The 20541-nt window shown below is 37.1% G+C and overlaps 1 protein-coding gene across 4 annotated transcripts in view; it reads right to left on the bottom strand.

Annotated features, from left to right (window-relative positions):
- Nucleotides 1-897: 897 nt before the first annotated feature.
- Nucleotides 898-20541, bottom strand: part of USH1C (USH1 protein network component harmonin) — a 45267-nt gene continuing 25623 nt past the window's right edge. The window contains exons 16-26 of one of the 4 annotated variants that reach the window (XM_050711089.1): nucleotides 19297-19413; nucleotides 17165-17401; nucleotides 15166-15222; nucleotides 13511-13630; nucleotides 9671-9733; nucleotides 6860-6901; nucleotides 6497-6550; nucleotides 6251-6350; nucleotides 4810-4919; nucleotides 4059-4114; nucleotides 909-2299 (exon numbers count right to left, since the gene is read on the bottom strand). In XM_050711089.1, the coding sequence (XP_050567046.1) occupies nucleotides 2287-2299; nucleotides 4059-4114; nucleotides 4810-4919; nucleotides 6251-6350; nucleotides 6497-6550; nucleotides 6860-6901; nucleotides 9671-9733; nucleotides 13511-13630; nucleotides 15166-15222; nucleotides 17165-17401; nucleotides 19297-19413 (969 nt within the window). In that variant the 3' untranslated portion in view covers nucleotides 909-2286. Of the gene's footprint in view, nucleotides 2300-4058; nucleotides 4115-4809; nucleotides 4920-6250; nucleotides 6351-6496; nucleotides 6551-6859; nucleotides 6902-9670; nucleotides 9734-13492; nucleotides 13631-15165; nucleotides 15223-17164; nucleotides 17402-19296; nucleotides 19414-20541 lie in introns of all 4 variants that reach the window. The other 3 variants (XM_035550374.2, XM_050711090.1, XM_035550377.2) reach the window with 3 other exon arrangements.

Consider the following 20541-nt stretch of genomic DNA (forward strand, 5'->3'; position numbering starts at 1 on the left):
AATGGCGTAAGATCATTTTGAGATTTCAGAAGTGTCAGCCTCCTTTTTCTAACACCACCTCCTTCCATAGCCATCTTGACATAGGGTAAACACGCAACGTAACAGTTTCTTACATATATGTGAAGTAATTTCCTCAGCTGCCTCTCATGCATTTTAAGCTGTATCCAAGCAAATAAAGCTAAGAAGCAAGGCTACAACTCAACTGTTGGTACTCCCACAGATTTCTCAGCTCAGTCTTCTGTGCTCCTTTTCTCTCTGGAAAAAAAACCTGTCATGAAAAGTATTTCTCATCTCTACCATCTAAGTTTTCCATGTTGTTTCTTATGTGCAAAGACAGTGATTAGCACTATCGAACACTGGTTGCAGGCTGCAGTTCGTTGTTGGTGCATTACTGTGGCTTTGTTTGCTGGTACATAGCATCGGAGCATCCCTTAAGAGAACATTTGATAGCATCACTCTTCTGAATTGTCATACAGTGCAGATGGTCGCAGAATGTAGGCAAGTGGGTGCCAGAGCAGGAGGAGGAGTACATCCTGCTTCTATTTCTCCTCTAGTACTAATCTTGCTGCATTTGGATTAGGCTTTTGGTTAGGATGTCTACAGCTCTGGGTGGATGCACCCAAAGATCTAACAAGGGAAATACAATGGAGCAGCTGCACTCGGCAGCATTACAACCACCAAGTGACCAGATTTGCATATAAAAACCCAGTAAAAGGTTACTGCAGCTCACACTACTGACAATTCCCTCCTCTGCAAAGCAAATTTGCTTTCGAATTCCCCACAGTTGGCATTTTGTTGCAAATGGGTCTGTTATGAAAAGATCAACTGAAATCTATATACTTCAGCTGATTAACTATTATTACAGTACAAACCTGCAAACAAAGAGGACGACTTCTTCCATTTGCCATATATGATTTTATTTCTAGATTAGTTGGGAGAGTTACAGTGTTAGAATGTTGAAAACTTGAACATGTGTATCCTGCCAGACAACATCATTGGCATACTGGAACAAAACCGTGAATAAAACAAAGGAAGTCAACATAATTGTTTATCTCCATACAAATACAGACTTCTCAGGAATGTAATTGTTATTCTCCTGTGTTACAGAAAGGAGGGCTTCCAAATGTTGAAATGGCAAGACTTCAGCAGGAATTTGATATGCTAAAGAACTTTAAATTTTAGCTCTCATTAGTCCAGATAAGAAAAATCTAAACACACTATGAAAAATGGTATACAAACTGGCAGATCCGAGGAAGGAAGGAGAACTGTTACATTTCCAGGGAGACACCTTGACAATATAAAGAAAAGACTACATCTACAACTGTAATCAGACTTATTTAAAGTCAGGTTAATATGGATGTTATGGTCTGGAGGAAGTTACTTAAACAGAAAACAGTAACAAACAGTGAAATGTTACTCTTACTGACTGCAAATTTATTTGTGTGTAGACCCACTGAGAACGAAGTACTTAAGTACAGACTGTGAATCGGACCGAAATTTTCCACCCTTGACTATATCAGGGATTAATTTTTACCACCAACACAATTCTTGGTACCATAACTGACAACACATAATGATGTTATCTGGACTACTTGCTAGCTATTTACTTTGCTGGTAGAGAAGACTCTTTATACCATAGAAGCATCACCAAAATTACTCCATATAATGCTCACACTCCTGGTATAACTGGTATAGAAGCCCTTCTACAGGCAGGATTTTCATAATCAAAACAACTCACAATTGGGCAACAGAAACAGACATTAAGAGAGCTACAAGGATATCAGTGAGAACAGAAATTACTCATATACGTCCCCACTTCCCCATGGAAAATCACTATGTACAGAGTAAAAATATAAGCTTTCTCACACCCAGACTGGCCTGTGAACGTGTAATCACAAATGTTGCATGTGGGAACAGACATCTGTGTTCCATCTTCATTTGTCATTTTGGTATTTATTTTTGGGAAAACTGGAAGATAATTTCCAAAATTTGTCTTCCCAAAATACAGAAAAATTGATTTTGAGTTCTCACAGATACAGTTATGCTTACTGTCTGTCCTTCTCAGTGTGCTTACAACAATTTCTTTGTGTATGTTTACAAAATGATTTGAAATTACTCAAATTACCTAAAGAACATGAAGTCTCTAGTTCAACTTCCAGATCTGACTGTTCACATTTCTTTCAAATAAAAATGCATTTTATGTGGCTGTTGATATCCTATTAATTTTCAGAGCAGCAGGTGTCTGCAGGGGAAAGACTTCATTTCTTAAGTGTAACCTTCCGTACTTTAAAAAAATGTCCTAAAAAAAGCGAAACAGATGCTGTTAGCTGTAGTGCAGTTTTTTTTGTCTTTCTGGCAAGCACAATTTTATTTAACTAGATCTCAGTTGGACAATCTTGATTTGTACTGTTAGTAACAACTGAGAAGACCACAAATACCACATGCAAATAAGATATCTTACCCTGGTTTTCTAGAGATCTATGACTACTTACAGCTATTAAAGTACAGAGAAAACATACATAGTAAATTGAGTTTGTAAAGCAAGGATAATTTTAGGACAAACCCTGAATTTAGTGACAAATCAGTGTAGGTAAGCTTCAGTGAAAACCAAAGAGTTGTGAACACTTGTTCAGAAGCACACTGTTGTACGATACAAAAGGAAACTTGTTCTTTGGACAAGCCTTAACGATGAAGTAATTATTTATTTATGAATTCACAAAGCCACAGCAGTGGTCCACAGATAAGAAAAAAATACTAGATTAATCCTAATTGCTTAGGCAGGGCCTATTCATTTTATAGTCTTGCATATGATAAACCAATCCTGTAGAGGACCTCCAAGGGATATTACAAATACTCTTTTTTTAATTTATTTTTTTTAATAGGACAGGCATGGCAAAAGCCCAAAGAACACTCCAGCATGCCAGGAACAAAAGCAGAGTGTGGCATGCAATTCATCGGCAGGCACATGCTGGAAAAACAATACAGCCTCAAAATGGACAATCATGTTAACCCAGGGCTGGCTATTCACCATGAGGGGACACTGCAGTGCCTACAGCTGCAGGAGATACCCTTGTCTGTACACGGGTGCACTGCCTTCAAAAACCTTTTTGTGTGTGTTCGGACTGACTGTTGATGAGGGATTAGTAGGGCTAAATATACGAGATATAATAACAAAAAATAATAACAGTTATTTTCTGACTCGTTAGCTTAAACAATTTTACAGCAGTCTTCTGTTGGTATTAGCCAGTAAAACTGTGTACTGGGTTACAGCAACTCATAATAGGTATTCTACACAGAACAAGATTCGGGGTTAACTAGAAAACTTTTCCTCTACCATTTTACTTCATAGTAAGGATTTCTTGAAATCTTTTCTTTCAATCAAACTAGACAACATTGGTCTTACTTTTGAAGTTTTATTCAAAGTAAGGCAAGTTGTATCAACTTGATACCTATATCAGACTATGTCATGGTGTCTTGTTTCATACCTACGCAGATTATCTTTAAAAATAAAGACTCCGTGAATGTCGCCAATTGCCAAGACAGACAAGTCACTTAGCCCTTTTGAAAATTTTACACTTACGTTGATTTAGTCAAGCATAGTAACTGCAATCTAATTTAAAATCCCACCCCCCCCCCAAAAAAAAAAAAAAAAGGAAATGAACAAAAACCCAACAATCAAACAACAACAAAAATAAAAAAAATCCCATCACAGAATTAAATGTTTGGGTTTGATGAAGAATGCTTATGGGCATTTGTGTCTTCCTATTATGATTCATGGCATCATAATAAACTATCCAGACTCAGGATAACCAATTTCTCAAAAAAAATAAAAATAATAATAATAATTTGAGATTCACCATTTTAAGAACTCTGGGAACCACTGCTGTAATGCATGATAGCTACTTATGATTAACTAATTAACAACCATGTGATGAAGAAGGTTACATAGTCCATAGGAAATAAATACTTAAGGCATTATCTGCCCAATAAAAAGCAAACTGTATAAACTGCTGTTACTAGCCTTTTGATCACCAGACAAAGAAAGCTTATGCACTTACATTTCATCATCATATTCCTTTGGAGGTGACACTGCAATGACTAAGTCAATCCAATCCTGCAACAAAAAAGCACAAGCACATGTGTGCTGCTAAATGTTCCTCTTAGAGGTGGTTAATGGACTACTATGGAATATCAGATAGACAACCAGAAAAGCAATCTGTTCCTGGAAAACCACAAGAAACAGGTCTCTATAAAATATTTGTATAGGAACACAGTTTCAAGATTGAGCTGTTTGATTTCTATCCTGAAATTAAAGAAAAATCCACTGATCTTGCAATAAGCTTTAAAAAAACAGCCATTCTAAGTAGCATACTGTATTTGGTCATCATAGTAATTAATACAGTTCTTGCCGAGAAGACACTCACTCTAGCTGAAGTGCAGCGTCACTTGTACATTAAGAAATCAAAGATTAGATAAGCTATTATCAAAGTTCCTATCAGCTTCCAAGTCAGTTTCATTATTAGAGATTCTACAGATAAATGTACTATACGCACTCAGACTGCAATGTGTTTAAATACAAATCTTGACATGTGGCTAAATGCCATAAACTTTCAGAGTAAATTACGGGCATGATTTTCAGAGTTGCTGTATACCATCATTTTCTGCAGATTTCAACTCACTTGGGTGGCGTGGCACACCCATACTTCTGATGTTTCCAACCTTGTTTCTATTCATGAGACAATGTCATGAAAGACAAGAGTACATCACGAAAGTTATAGGTAGAATGAAAAAGTATTCCCGTGTACTTACCCCACCCATGTTCCAAGCCTCTGCTAGAGTTGCTTGTGCTTCTGCCAGCGTGCTGTCAATTAATATCTTGCCATTTACAGCCAGTATTTCGTCTCCTTTCACTATGCCTCCTGGTGACAGACCAACACAGTATATGTACATGTAACCAAAATAAGTTCTGTGACAGACTTCTCTGATGCAGTACTGAGTATAATGAAAAGCATCCTAACTAGATGTGAAGGCTTACACTGAAATTTGACATAGACAAGAAGGTTTCCTACAGGCAAAGGCAAAAGGAATTTTTAGGTGGGCATGGACGAGTCACGCTAATCTTCTCTTATTGATTATGAGCTGTAAGAATATTCAGTAAGATTTTCTGGAGTAGCAGTTTGCCAGTCCGTGTAATCCACCTATATTCCCCATAAACTGTGGTTAATTGTAGTCTGTTACCACTATGAAAACGGCAGCGTTACTTAAATACCTGAATGTCTAAGTGGCACTTGTCAAGGGTTTGCAGGACTGTCATTCCTTTTCAAAAGCATGTGTAACATTTAGCAAATCAAAACCAGTTCTGAGAACTAATCTGGAATGAAGGAGAATCAGGTAACTGGAACTGGATTTGGGGAGGGGACAACACATATGATAAGGGGACAGCCCACAACAGTCACAAGTCAAAGAGAAACCGAGCATTGGAATAAGAAATTGTGGCTAAGATGTTTTCACAGCAAGAATGACTTCAACTTAGCTGTGGTTGGGACAAGGTCAAAGAAAACAACCTAAGGAGATACTGTCCTGTCCATCCACCTAGTCATCACCAGGGTTCTCAAGGTAAGGATGAGACTGGCTCCCAGGAGAAAAGCCTGGATGTGCTGGCATATTCTCGTGGCTTCTAGAGCTAAACTGTAAGCCAGAATGCTCTGGCTTTTAGTTAGATTTTGTGAGTAAAGCCAGATGTTTTACAAAACAAATTACTATTGAAAGTAGCATTAAGAACAAAGCTAAGCAATAGCTTATGTTCTAGTAACTGCTTTGCACATGGAAGTCCTCCAAATGTAATTGTTTTGGAAATGAGAAATAATGGAGACCAGATTTAGGTTTCCTGAATTAACAAAACCAGCATTTTTTGATATCTGACTGAAAAAGGGGGAGTCCTCAATAAGAGGACAGCTCTACATTTTTGGGTCACATTACTGAAACTTTGGCTATGATGAAAGTACAGCAGGGTTGACTAATTTCTTCTTAGACATTGTCAATAATTGCGTAAATTTGTATAAATTTAAGCAGCACTCTTCAAACCATGAGCCTCTCTTTGAGGTGCTCTTAGAGCTGAGACAGAACTTGGCTGCCTGGGGCAGTCTAACTGTGCTTCCCAGTACCAGCAACAACTGCAAAGCCAGCCAAGAACTCAGCCACTGGAAGATGCCATTTTGCAGCAGCATTCCAGTTCCCCGTTGTTACTCACCATGCTTGTCTGCAGCACCACCCTCATAGATGGCAGAGACTACTATCTTTCCAATGGGAGAATCAATTCCTCCCTCAACTGCAAGGTCTAATGATCCTTCCTATTAAACAAGAATTTCAGTTCAGAAAAGGCTGTTAATTCTTTCCATCAACAGGAACTTAATCTTTCATTCTTCCCAGTAGAAGTATCCATACATGAGATGATTACATCAACCCTCTAAATATAAATAGATAATATAGTACTTACCTTTTTAATGCGTAATAGCCGTACATCTTTTCCCATAATCTGCTCAGGGGTAAACTGTGAAAAGAAAATGGTTATTCATTTCCATCTTGGAAACATAAAACAATTAACCTCATCTATGTAGATTGCAGGTGAAAAGGGACCTTTCCCTCCTCCAAAATAGTGTTAGAGGAAGAGCTGAACACTAGCTCATCCTTTCATGTAAGGAAGCTCCCTTTCAACAGGGCTAGAAGAAACAGATGGTCAAGTACCAGCAAAACAAGAAGCAAGAATGTTACCCCCTCCCAGCCCTCAAAATCAAGAACATGTTTCTTTTTCCTAGTGTATTTTATATTAAACTGAGACATATCTTAATTCTCTCCTTACCATTGAATGTGGATCAAAGTCTTCCAAATATTTCTGGAAGCCCTGAGAATAAAACAATACTCAGTTGTAGAAACATTAGGCTCATGTACATGCTTAACATAAAAGCTCAATTTTAGTTATTAGTGAGAAAACATAACTCTGTAAGCTAGGAAAGAAGACTATAAAGGGAGAAAAACACAGAAAGGTAGCAGAGAGTCCATCCTGACAGTCAGAAGACATTTTAAGTCCTTACAATACATTAGCAGTTTGAACTGGCCATACTATGGAGCAATTTTGAGGAATGGTTTACTACTCTACCAGTTCAGCAGTTCCTCTCCACACCTGACAGAAAGGGACAAATCTACCACAGACAGGTATGTTCTGCCATGGTCTTCTGAGCAACCTTTCTTGGGACTACCACCATGTGTTGGGTACTATTAAAACAGGCAGAAGTGACAGACTCTGATTGGCACATCACCAACACTGCTCCATGGTGTCTAGGTTGTAGGACCAGACTCTTTAGAAACCCTTCTCACCTTCTGTCTGTGGAGTTTCAGGAGGTTGACTCCATACCACAAGCAAAGGACAAAAAATGATATTGTTTTCATGTGGTTCTGTTGGGAGCTGAGAGTCCACATCTTATTTAGCATTTAAATAAGGTTTGCCTGCACTGCATTTGTTAACTGCTAACTTTGAGTTACTAAATAAATGGGAATTTCATCACAGACTTCAGTAAGGGTAGAATTCCATCTTGGGGGAAAAAACAATCATTCATGAATTTGGGAAGTATATCAATGATATGAGCACTGTCACTACAACTGCAAGAGAAACATTTTACAATAAAGAATACCCTAAACAACTAATAGTTTGAATACATGAATTTGTATTGATCTCTGGAATGATGGCTGAAGTAGACATAAATGGTCTCAGAGCAAACAACTTAGAGAAAAAAACTCTAATCTCAGCCAAGTCACTAATTCATTATGTAATCTAAAGCAAGTCATTGAACTCTTTGTCCCAGGTCACCCTCATGAAAAACAGATGTTGCCCTTGAAGAAAATTTTCCTGGGAAAACTGTTTTTTAAACAAGAAAAACAAAAACCCCACAACAAAAAAACCTGCAAAGAAATGATATGATATGAATCCAGTAAGTGCACAAATACAGCCATAATAGAATGAACACGTCTTCTGAATGGCAGCAAATCTTCCCAGAAAGGAGCATCAGAAATTCACAGAGTAGAGCATGCACCAAGCAGCAGCTAATGAACCAAGCAACATGGAATGGAAAGCATGGGGCTGATCCGACTTTCCACTGCTCAGCACATCTCAGGGAAACAGTACAGAACACTCTTGATTTACAATAACGTTCATAGGACTGCACATTAGTAGAATATGGAACATTAAGATATTTGACTGCAGTGAAACAACTATCTGTCCGGACTTCTAGATGGAAGCTGAAGCTAATACTTTGGGGTGGGAAACAAAACAAAAAGAAAATAAAACACCTAAGCCAATGGCACAGCTTACTGAAGTTTCTGGCATCAACAGTCAATAACAAACGTGACCTGACCAAAATAAACCAAAAAGAAGAATTAAAACACTAATATTAAGTTTCAATTGAATAGTCTCCAAGTTTGATTTGCTATCTGAGTCAAATCTAGTTTTCCTTTCTGACACAAGCCTCCAGCTTATGCAGCCTGAGTTACTTGAATCCTCAATGGTGGATCTGTTCATAGAAATCCACCTTCTCAAATGGAGCCCTGCACACTTGAAGGATCCGATTGAAGTAAGACAGCATATATCTGTTTGTCTGGGGGAGTTTTCTGTGGACTAATGGAAGTTTTAAATATTTGACATTTTGCCAGCATTCTTGTATTAATTTGACTACACCTACAAAACAGGCCTAATTCATGATTTTCAGTAGGATACATTATGGTTAACCTTGAAGTTGTCAAAAATCATCTTATATTTTCCTTCTTATGTATAACTATTTCACTTGTCTAGAAAAGATGCCTACAAAATGATTTTATTATTTGACCAATGTTAAATATCAAGAAAAACTCAAACTAAACAGCAAGAGAAGAAAAAATTCATTATTAATCTTCATGTTTTACCACTGTGAGCTCACAATTGTGCCCCAGCATTTTCACGTAACATGACAACGCATCTAGGTTAGCTTGCTTTCACACAGGAACTGGCACATTTAACAGCAACAGAGAAATCAGGCACACTGTTCACTTCAAGGGACAATCTCTTAAACCACAGAACAGTTAACCAAAGAGGGAGAGATGAAAGCACACCACTACGCCTGTTCAAACTTGCATAGAGGAAAGCTATAAAAGTAGCAATATGGTAGAAAAATCCTACACAACATGAGGAAAGGCTACGTGCATAGGTACTTTCCGCCATCAGTTCCTCTGATTTCCTACCAATTACTATGTTATGATAATAGCTTTATTTGTTAAGCTAAAACTATTTTATTACAGAAAACATTGCAACTGGAAGTTAACAGACAAAAAAAACCTAGGAATATTGAAAAAATTGCCCAGTCTCTGATCGGTTATAATATACTACGATCTTAAATATTGCACTAACCACCTAAGTAGCTTCAAGATGGTTCAATCTGGAGGACTTACTATCCTCTCATTATTCATCCGCCTAGGCTAGCAGGCGCCACATGCACACACTGAAAGTTTACCAAGACTAGCAGTTTTCATGCACTAGGGCTGTTTTATATCCTCTGTTTTAGAAACTCAGCAACAGGATTAGGAAGAAAACCTACACTCTGTGAAAACACAAGTACCACACAAAACACGGAAAATATTATTTTACTTGTTTTTTGTTAGATCTAAATGACGAATTGTAAACCACCATCCTTTTAAACATCTCTTGTGGCTGCAAAAGAAAGAAAATTGCCAAACCAAATATTATGTTCCCGTTGTAAATAAATAACATCTAATCATAAATAATCTCATTGCTTTTCTTTTCTTGTTTCAGGACTAAATCACACTTGAATTTTTTAGTACTTGTTCCCTACACCATTTCAAAATGAGAGCACACACATAGTGAAATGATAACAAATACAAAGAGGAAAGAATTCTAAAGGAACTACCTAAGTAATTCTCATTTCCATACCACAAGATTTCTTAAAAATAATTTTCATGACTTATTTTATCCCTAATTTCTAGAGAATTGTGCTGTGATTTCCGCAGCATGATTCTGAAAAATTAATTGAAAAAATATGGACAAAATGCTAGACCAATGATTTCCAAAGTATCAAAACCTCATGATATATGTACGTTATAACAATAACACTTTTTTTTCTCCTACTAGTAGATTTCCTATACTGAAGGGTGAATTATAATACACTAAATTCCTTATGAAGTTGATGAGCCAAAAGATTATGTGTATTTGGGTTTATTCTGAAATAAGCAATTACTTAAATATCAATTACTAGAACAGGCTCATTCTACTAAAAACTATCCTACTGAATTTATTTGACTAATTTATTTATTTATGAGTGGTCTTACTTCAGTTTCTTTCAAGTTGGATAGCTACAAGAAAGTTCAGAATATCAATAATTGCTGCAACTTATTTTATTGTATTGGGCTTTAGTAATTTTAATCCCATAGAGTCTTTTTTTTATGTTTATTAATAAAATGGTTGTATTATAGTTTGGAATCACTTGAAATACAGAACCTCATGTTAAAAAGATTTTTAAAAATAAAATAAGCTAGAAAACCAAAAAGAAACAAAATAGAGAGCACTCTGGCCTCCTCTCAAAACACTGCATTGAATCTAATAACTTATTTGAGTCTTCTGATACAAGAATGTCTTCTTACATACTGATCTATCGTGTTTACATCTCCTGACTCAACTCGCTTTAAAACAAATGACTATCCATTATTTTCATTCATGATTCTATCAGTGGCATGTATCCATAACCATTACTTGGAAAAACATGCATACTCATGAATTAGTAACAAATTTGTGGTCTGTGTGTACTTAAAAACTGAGCTAGGAATCAAGTTTTTATCTTGAAGGATGTTTGGGCAAGTCTGGCAAGATCTCCAACAGTACTGTTCAGCCCCTGTCCACCCACTCAGAAAAAAAATTATTTCCTTTTCAACACAGATGGTATAACTATTGGCAATAACTGAAATTTCTGATCACCACATTTTACTGCATAGTATTTAAGAATCTGTCTCATGTTCCTTGACTGCAGTCCTGCATAATCAAGTTTCATATCTTGCAAGAAAAGTTTAAATATTCTTTGTTCCTTTCAGAAATGTTGTATCCAACCACAAAGGAGGAGAGGAGGGAAACTTTAGCAGCAGCAGCTGCATCAAAGCCTTCTAATTCACACAGCAGGACATTTGTGATAGTTGGGAGAGCAGATACTAGTATTTGTGTTGGTTTTGCCTCTCTGAAAACCCCATCTCACGAAATCATAGTGATCCTCTCCTGTTCTCTGAACCAAAACTTAGCTTTGCCATGAGCATATTCCAAGTCACTCCAAATACTGCAAAGCCACACAGTTCACACTGATTTTGACCCAGAGGAGCTCTGTGCATTCAAGGCCACACAAGTCTTAATTCTCACCCATTATTTCCCTACCTATAAGTGAGAATAATTTCATTTTAATTAATTGTTAGAAGACCTCAGAATCCTGGCCTGAGTTCAGTTAATATAAAGACTTAAGTAACAACAGAGACTTCAATGCTTCTGTTTGGCCTGACTACCTTTCAGACAACAGGATATTTTTTTTAAACCTATTCTTGTATTTTTATTTTTATGCATATTATATAGTAAAGAGGATTCATGCAAAACAACATCAATGAAAGTCTTACTCCACATACTACTGTGGCTTCCTCTGCAGCCAGAATGAATAACCTTTACAACATTAAGTCATAAATGGAGTTAAGAGGTAACAGGTCTGCAAAAAACAAATTGTAGACTGATGTTTCTCTCAATCCTAACAGAATATTCCTCCCAGTGAAATTTGTAATCTTCCAGCTAACATAAGGCAGGTGAGGAACCAAGATGACCAAGATGATTGATATCTGAAACGTTTTAGCAGTTTTGTGGTTTGGAAAATGTGCATGCATAACAGATCAAAAGAAATTTCCCTGTGGAGATGAATCTTATTGCTAGTTTTTCAAACTAACTGTAAGCAGTAACAATAAACAGCAACAATTCCAATTTGTACCAAGACTACCTGATAACAAACACAAACGACTCACCAAATTTTTCCATACTATTCAATACCTGCGTATCAGATATTTATTTTCTAAAGTTTGGTTATATTAACTGTAGACTATGATTTTTACTCTTTTTATTCCTCCTCTAAGAAATTCCAAATTGCAGAGATAATGAATTACTCATTACAACCAAAATGAGAATTCCATGTACACAACTGAAGGAAATAACTAGATAGATCCTGAATTTTTTTCAGCTCCTGTACCTACCTTCTCTCAAGCAACTTAAAGAACCTGCTTTCATTTATCTTTTCAATCCATTTATAATAGAGAAGTTTCAAGACAAGTGTGTCTGTGGAAAAACCAATAACTAGATATTGGTTGAATCTTTTCAAACTCTATCTGGGCAAGTAGAGCAACAATTATCTAAATAAACAAAAAAATCCATCACACTTTAATGGAATACAGCTAGGAATACTGTGCCCACCGTTTATTGTCAGATATAGCACAAGCCTTTAATTAAATAAATGAAATGCAAATGTGATGTTTTCTACCACGTAGAAAGCTTATGATACAATATACTGCCTTACTCTTATAACCATATATGTATGTACATGTCTACACATATGCATATAACTGATACACAACTCTAATTGTAACAGAGTAAGTCATGTTTACGCTTAAGAGTAATGTTATAACCGATAGACCAAATATTAGTTATCTTAGATGAATTTTCAGGCTGTCATTTGGGACTTATCACTTGCCAGAGCAGTATTTCCTTCTTTTCAGGAAGCCACAGCTCACCTTCCCTCATAAAAAAATTATTGAAAATGCTATATGGTTGGTCCAAGAATATTTAGCCTAAGAGTTTCTTATTCACTTACATTTGAAACAGATATGGGAAAAAAAGAAGACAGAATCTGACTGTAAGTCAACTTTGCAGTAACACTACATGATGAGTTTCTTGATATAACTTATATTACAAGTTTATTGATACTGATATAAGATATAATGACATAAGTTTTCTCTCTGGAAAGAAAAGAACGAGATCCACAGATACATTTCAAGTACATTCATGACTATTTACAAACGACAAATTCAACACCATAAACTTTTTACTATTTCACTTCTGACAAATGAATCCATGATTTATAGAAATGCAAACCAGCTCACAAATGAAAAAAATAAAATGTGCAGACTCTCCTATGGAGAGTAAGATTCTAATACTGCTCTAGAATTATGCACCCCAGAACAAATACTGTCACTTAGATTGACTTTTATATCACGAAAAGAATGAAAGACAACCTTTTGTACTTACCATAAGTGATCACTTGAAAATCTAGATGAATGTCAGCTAGCAGAAAATGAGACAAGCACTGCCTCTTTGAGAAGTCAACAACAAATCCCACAGTACTGTAGCATTCAGAAAAACAAAACCACACACTAAAAGGCTTACCAGGACTAAAAGGCTTACCAGGGCTTCAGATTTGATTGTTGGCCTGACCATAAAGTTTGGGTCAGGATGCAGCATGACTGGTTTAGAGACTATTGGTACCCCTGGATGTCGTTGGGTGGGTGGACTTGGAGCAAGTTGCTATAGGGGTTAATTTAAGAAAATTACAATTCACATCTTAATTTGTGCAAAAACAACATTTCACCAAGATGCTCCAATATAAATAATTTATGGTAATGAATTTAATGGTACTAAAACAACAAAAGACTTACAGGAATTTTTTAACTAAGAGACTTACAAAGTTAGCAAATGAAAACAATTTCTCTTGCATCCAAACAGTAGCTTTTTCCCCTTAAACTCTGGCTTCACCAGCAAGATTATGGAAAACTCTCATCCCTGCTTTTGGCATTTATCCCATAAAGGCAATGAACTAAATGAGAAACTGCAGAAAAATGCTAAAACTGAGAGTAAGAAGAGAGTGAACCTGAAATGAAATTGTAACCAGTGTCTAAATGGATTTATTTAATGTGAAATTCACCAGGACTGTAGTAATCATCTTTCCACGTAAGTATCTTCAAGATAACTTGCTTGGAGTTAAGAATAAGGGCTAGCTATGCTAATTACTTCCCCTTGACTCTGCAAAGTAAAGCTATCCAGAGCCATTTGAGATCTCACTATGCATCACGTACTAGCCATGAGTCTGATTCCATACTTCTTACTCAGTCAAAACTCCCACTGACGTCAAGCATAGTTGTATTCAAGTAAAGAGTTCAAAACTGAACCCTGTGGGTTTAGTTTCTGACTTAACCCCAGCAACTCTCAGCACACTCCTGTCAATGTTTCTCATAGGAAATGTGATCTGTTCCAGATATCATTCATATAGTACAAGCTGTATCTTCTGAAAGTATTTGAATCACTTCCAGTAAATTGGTTAAGCCATTTTTTAAACAGGGGAATGTGTGTGGTTGGTTTTTTTTGTTGTTGTTTTGTTCATGTGTGTGTGTTTTGTTTGTTTCAACAAATTGAAGAAAAAAAGTTTTGGAACCAGGTCTTTGGAAGTCCCTGTGGACATCCCTCAATTAACGCTGTTCTCCCGTGCAAAATATATTGTTAAACTTTTTGATCTCGGAAGAACAAGAAGGTTCACAGATATCAACTTTGTTCAAGTCACACTGGAACTGGATGCTTTCTCCTGCAGTCGCACAATTTAGAGAGAGACTTCTAGAGTGCCTCAGAATGAGGAAAACTGACATCTGGCAATCCTGAATCAAAGTCACTGCAAATGGTTATCAAGCAAATGATTCTTCTTCTCCTCAGAAAAAAAGCCTGCTTTGTAGCACCTAGAATAAAGGTCAGTCTAGCTCCCTTTGTATGTCTTGACAGAAGAAGGCTTACATGTTTATGCTCTGAAACATACAGACTTAGCATGCAACATGCAAACTTTGACTGCATATGGCCAAAGGGCTGAAATATGAAGTCTTCAGATCATTATGAGTTGTTTACACTACCTGGTATTAGGCATCTTGTAAAACAGCAGTGGATCCACTTATATGAATGCAAGTGCTGAATTTGAAATAAATTAGCCATGCAGAGTGAGAACCTTGACATTTCCTTTACATTAGCATTACATGGGAAGTTCATAAAACTACATTCATAATTAACAGTACGTGACATACCAGCGGACTGCTTGACACAGAAGATCCTTTTCCGACATGGGAGGTGTTTCTTACAACCTAAACAGTAGCAGACTTAGTACTGGGTTCAGATACAATATATAGCTGCCAATAATTTTGAGAAACAGATCGCTTTACACCAGATATTTTAATAGCTAGTTGCCAAGAAAATACTTGACAAGAAATTTCATTCCTTTTGTCAGGTATCTGTTAAGAGTTGAATTTGAAATAAAATGATCTAGGGGAAAAAAAAGTTAGCACCATAAAGATTTACAATTTTGGGTAATATTAGAAAAGTCTCTTTGTAGGACAACAACAAGTCTTCTTCAGTGTTCACTTTGGCAGGCATAAATACAAGATCTTTTATTGCTGAAGTCAGATAAACTGTTTCTGTGCTGTTAAAAACTGACTTTTAAAAAGCAGCAAGTAGAAATTGTCCACCTTCTGATTTTACTACTACATCTGATACTTGCTTATAAACAAAGCAACTCTGGCTCAGTATTAATACTTCATTAAGAACTTCTTTCCTCATATACACTGCTAGTTATATTTAGTGAAAACTAGCTTATCGTTATTGAAGGCTAGTTTTTTATTATTTTATATTTTTATTGATTATTCTCCAATTATTTACCTTTAAAACAGCTGGCAATGAAAAACTATCAGAAACACATATTGGAATATATGGGCTTGAGGTCAGATCCAGTATGGCAGTTCCTATATTACTTCTACAAATCTTAGCATTTTCTGTTAGCGTTAGGAGAACATTTCTCCTCTGAATACTAGTGTTTTGTGCACTTTTGTGTGGTATCACAGACATTTATTTTTATTTTTAAAATAACTAGGAAAACCTGTTATCTTTAAGAGCATCTGACATCTCCATTTCAATGGAGCTAGCATATTCTTGGCACTTCAGACATGTAAACCACATAAGATGAAGCACTATCAGAAGTCTACTTAGGTTTATAAGGAAAGATACATAGTTCATGTCAGGGCAATTATGCACAAAAATAATCTGCCAGTTTCCCCTAAAAAGTGAATAATCTGAATATCCTTTCCCACCACAAACAAAATATTGCAAGAGCCAAGTCTAGTATTTCCAAATAAACATGCAAAAATAAATAAATATATATATATTTAAATCCAATCCAGTCAATCAACCCATGCAGAAAAACATGCAGGAAAGAAGTTGCCATATGCAACCCTCTTCTGCTGTTTAAAACAATCATAAGAATCTTTTGCTACACAAACTGGAGTATATGAATCCCACTACAGTGCTCAGCAAAGGGAAGTATGAAGCATCAGCTGCCATTTCTCTCCTAAAACAAGATCTGGCACCAGATTTCTTATATTTGATTCTCTTTTGGACTGAGACTGTAATACAGAGAAAGGTGTTTTTTCAAAGAAATCCAAAACTCGTGTCCATAAAAAGTCAGCAAACCTGAATTGCAGTAAGATTAGTAACACTAGTTCATTAAAAAGTATTTTACTGATTTATTTTGTTGAGGTTTTAAAAGTTTGTGCTTGCAATTTCAACCTAATTTCCTTGGTCCAATCTTTTCACCTAACAAAGCTATTTGATAACATTTAAAACACTTTCACAATAGTGATTTTTCACCACAAAGATAATTTTCTCAAATTTAAGTATGAGTCAGATTTGCTGCATGCCATTGCTTTTTTTATTTGGGGGGGGTGGGGGGGGGGGTTGGTGCGTAGAATGGGACATGCAAGTCTGAATACTCTTTTTAACCAATACATTCTGCCAAATATACTTGCATGTGGTGGGGTTGCAACGCATGCAGGGAGGATAGAGCAAACCCCTCTGGACTTGAATTATAAGTATTAATAAAACTGCCTCTGAAGTGCATTCAGTAAGTAGGAAATAAGGAAACCACCTCCCTCCTTTTAACATTGCATATGGCAGATGGGCAGATCCAATGGACCAAGTGAGTGATGGAGCAGGGAAGGGTAGAGGCACATGCATCCGAACAGATAGTGAGGTCACCTGGGAAGCTGGTGGTACTGCCAGCGCCGGACCTCTTGAAAGTGGAACACTGGATGTGGGAAGTGGATGACCTGGTGATACTGGAGTAACAGCAGGCGGGGGTGGAGGTGGTGCCACTTGTTTGTCAACTTCATCTAAATTTATGTCATCAAGATCTGTAGTATGAAGCTGCAGGCCACCGGCAAACCGCCGCATTGATGTGGCAGAGGGAGATGCCGAAGGACGTCCACTTGCCAACTGCTCTCAAGAGAACAGAAATCTGCCTTAACAGTTCATCTGCCTGCAATAGCTCTGAAGAAATTAATGACAAATCCTATAACACCACTCAGCCTAACTGATCCTGCACCAAAAGCTCTTGCCTTCTTGCACACAGAATATACTTAAAAGTTTTCCTGTGAAAGGAGAGGAAAGGGGATCAGTCTACAATAAGCATAACCAGATCTTAAGAGAAGAAGGGCAACTAAATCTAAGCAGTTATCAAATACAGTTTTGGGTGCTATGGAGTTCAGATTGTCAGGAGAGTCTGAACCTTCTAATTTCTGTTAACACCAGACTCACAGTGAGGCTAGCAAATTCCACAGTTTGAACAGAACAAGTAGCTCACCCCCAAAAAAAGTTAGAAGAAAGTGTCTGCAGGGCTAAGGAAGGGTTGTACATATTAGAGTTGCTAACATTTGTTGTACATATTAGAGTTGCTAACATTTTCTTTAGATGCCTATTAGTGACCAGACTTAGGTATTTAGGAAAATCCAATTGACAGTCTCTCATTTGCTATTGTGTAGACTCAGCTTGGGAAATATTAAAGATGAGCTGTTCTACAGATACATGCATCTTAGTCTCATCTGACAATACTTCCCCCAAGTGGATCTCTCTGCTGACATTTAGATCTCATCTGTCATACTCACCCTTTGGTGTTAAAAAACATACACATTTCTTTGGCAGAGTACAACAGATCTGGAGTGCTGTTGTACCCAAGATGCAGATCAGGCCCAAAGGTAGTCTAGTTGTATTTACCCCTCAGAAGCATTACATCTTTATGTTTTACTTCATGTTTAACTGCTTGGATAGTTTTGTAGGAGAATTGCAATTGAAAAATATGTAATATAAAGAAGAATTGATGGAGCAAATACAGTGTTTGTCTGAAATCAAGGTAGAGCTTTGAACAATGACTTTAATCTACAATATTATCTCTTCCTTCTCAAGAAGGACAAAGATCTGGTAGAACCCAGGCAGACAAAGTTAAGCAGTGAGAAAAAAATCATCATTAACATTTCAGTGTCCTGGTGACCTGCACTGAAGAACCAAATGGATTGAAGCCTAAGTCCAGGAAGAACACAGGACCATCTGCTTTTTCAGGGCTGCTCCATATTGACCTGAAGGAAATTTGTCTAAGAGTGTTCCCAAAGGGTCCCCTTTGTGGTTACAATTGCTTGGGGGTCCTGGGGGAATTCACCAGATTGCAGTGTTCCTCTTGGAAGCAACTGTGCTTGGAAAAAAGCCAATGCAGCAGGACAGTGGGAAAGCCTCTCTCCACATGTAGAGTCACGTGGCTCTAAAGCACAATCACTATATGCCACTTCCTTCATTCGAAGGGACTATTTAAAACACAAAATAAAAACAAAACAAAACAAACAAATGCACCCCTATTCTTTGGGACTTTTTTTTTTTTCTTATCACTCTCTGAACCTGTCCCTTTATTAGTTATGATTGCATGCAATACAAGCAGGCATTCAAGAACTCGTCATTATTAATGTTCTTATTTGCATATAGCACTGAAAAAACACAGCTGGGAATTCTAGGTTGTTTGGTGGCACGTCCCACCAAGCCCTAACAGTGCTCACAAACTGATGAAGTTGTTAATTCTGTGGTGATAACATACTCAAATGGACAAACTAAAAACACTAGTATAGTGACCTTTATCAAATAACATCATCCCTGTAAGCTATGGGAACACCAGTTGCTGACAGGTTGTTTTTTTTTTTTTTTCCTCCCTCTTAGAATGAAGGCTGAGAGGGAAAGAGGAAGACAGGTTTTGGCTCAGTTCTGTCCAGTAAAAGCTGTTGTTTTTAAGAGAAAACTAGTGAGCTACTTTGAGATTACACAATATATAGAAAGCCAACTTTTTTTTTTACCTCAGGAGACTCATTCTCCACAGAGGAAATCTGTTCTAACCGTGTCTGACAAAGTCTTTCCACCCAATGCTGCACCTTTTCTGATTCTTCCAGGTCTTCTCGTTCTGTTTCAGATACCTTAACCACATCATCAGTTCACAAAAAGAGATTAGAGGTGTAGTTACAATACAAATGTTTCAAAAGTATGAGATGCCATTTAAATTATTTTAAAAATTAATTGTGCTTTTAAGAATGATTTCCTCTTATGCTGTCTTTCGTTAAGCTCATTACTACACAGACACTCAATAAAAAGTATCCTCACTGAGACAAAAATTGACCACAGCAACAAACAAACATTTCAAAAACTCTGTTCCCAAGAAATGCATTTTTTCTACTCTTTATCATCTTTGATATATGTCCTGGTTTCAGTTAGGACAGAGTTAATTTTCCTCCTAGTAGCTGGTAGGGTGCTATGTTTTGGATAAGGATGAGAAGAGCGCTGATAACATGCTGATGTTTTAATTATTGCAGAGCAGTGCTTACACAAAGCCAAGGACTTGTCAGCTTGTCGCTCTGTCCTGCCAGCAAGCAGGCTAGGGGTGCAGCAGGAGCTGGGAGGGGACAGACCCAGGACAGCTGACCCAAACTGGCCAAAGGGGTATTCCATACCATCTGACGTCATGCTAAACAATATAGAGGGGTGGCTAGCTGGGGTGGGGGGCCAGCTGCTCGGGGATAGGCTGGGCATCTGTCAGCGGGTGGTGAGCAATTGCATTGTGCACCACTTGTTTCGTACACATTATTATTAGTAATACGATTATCATTATTATTATTATTATTATTATTATTTTCCTGTCTTAATAAACTGTCTTTATCTCAACTCACAGGCTTCACTTTCCCGTTTACTCTCCCCCATCCCAGAGAGGGAGGGGGGAGGGTGAGCGAACGGCTGTGTGGTGTTTAGCTGCCGGCCGGGTTAAACCACAACAATATAATTAAATGAATGTCCTACTCAGATACTTCCACTAAAGAGGCAGCTCATTTTCTTTCAATAGAATTTCACACTTGATAGGAGAATACAACATACCTCCTGCACAAGACGATTTATTTTCAGTTGCTTTTCCTTCTCCAGCATTCCTTCCTTTTCCTTGGCAAGTCTTTGCTCAAACTCCATTTCCTTTTTATTCTTCTTTTGTTCACAAAAACTGTCACTTTTTGACTTCTTTTCCTCTTTCCCTTTCTGGGATTTTTTTTTTTTTAATTAAA

This window comes from Cygnus atratus, chromosome 5 (assembly GCF_013377495.2).
Source record: "Cygnus atratus isolate AKBS03 ecotype Queensland, Australia chromosome 5, CAtr_DNAZoo_HiC_assembly, whole genome shotgun sequence".
NCBI classification, from domain to species: domain Eukaryota; kingdom Metazoa; phylum Chordata; class Aves; order Anseriformes; family Anatidae; genus Cygnus; species Cygnus atratus.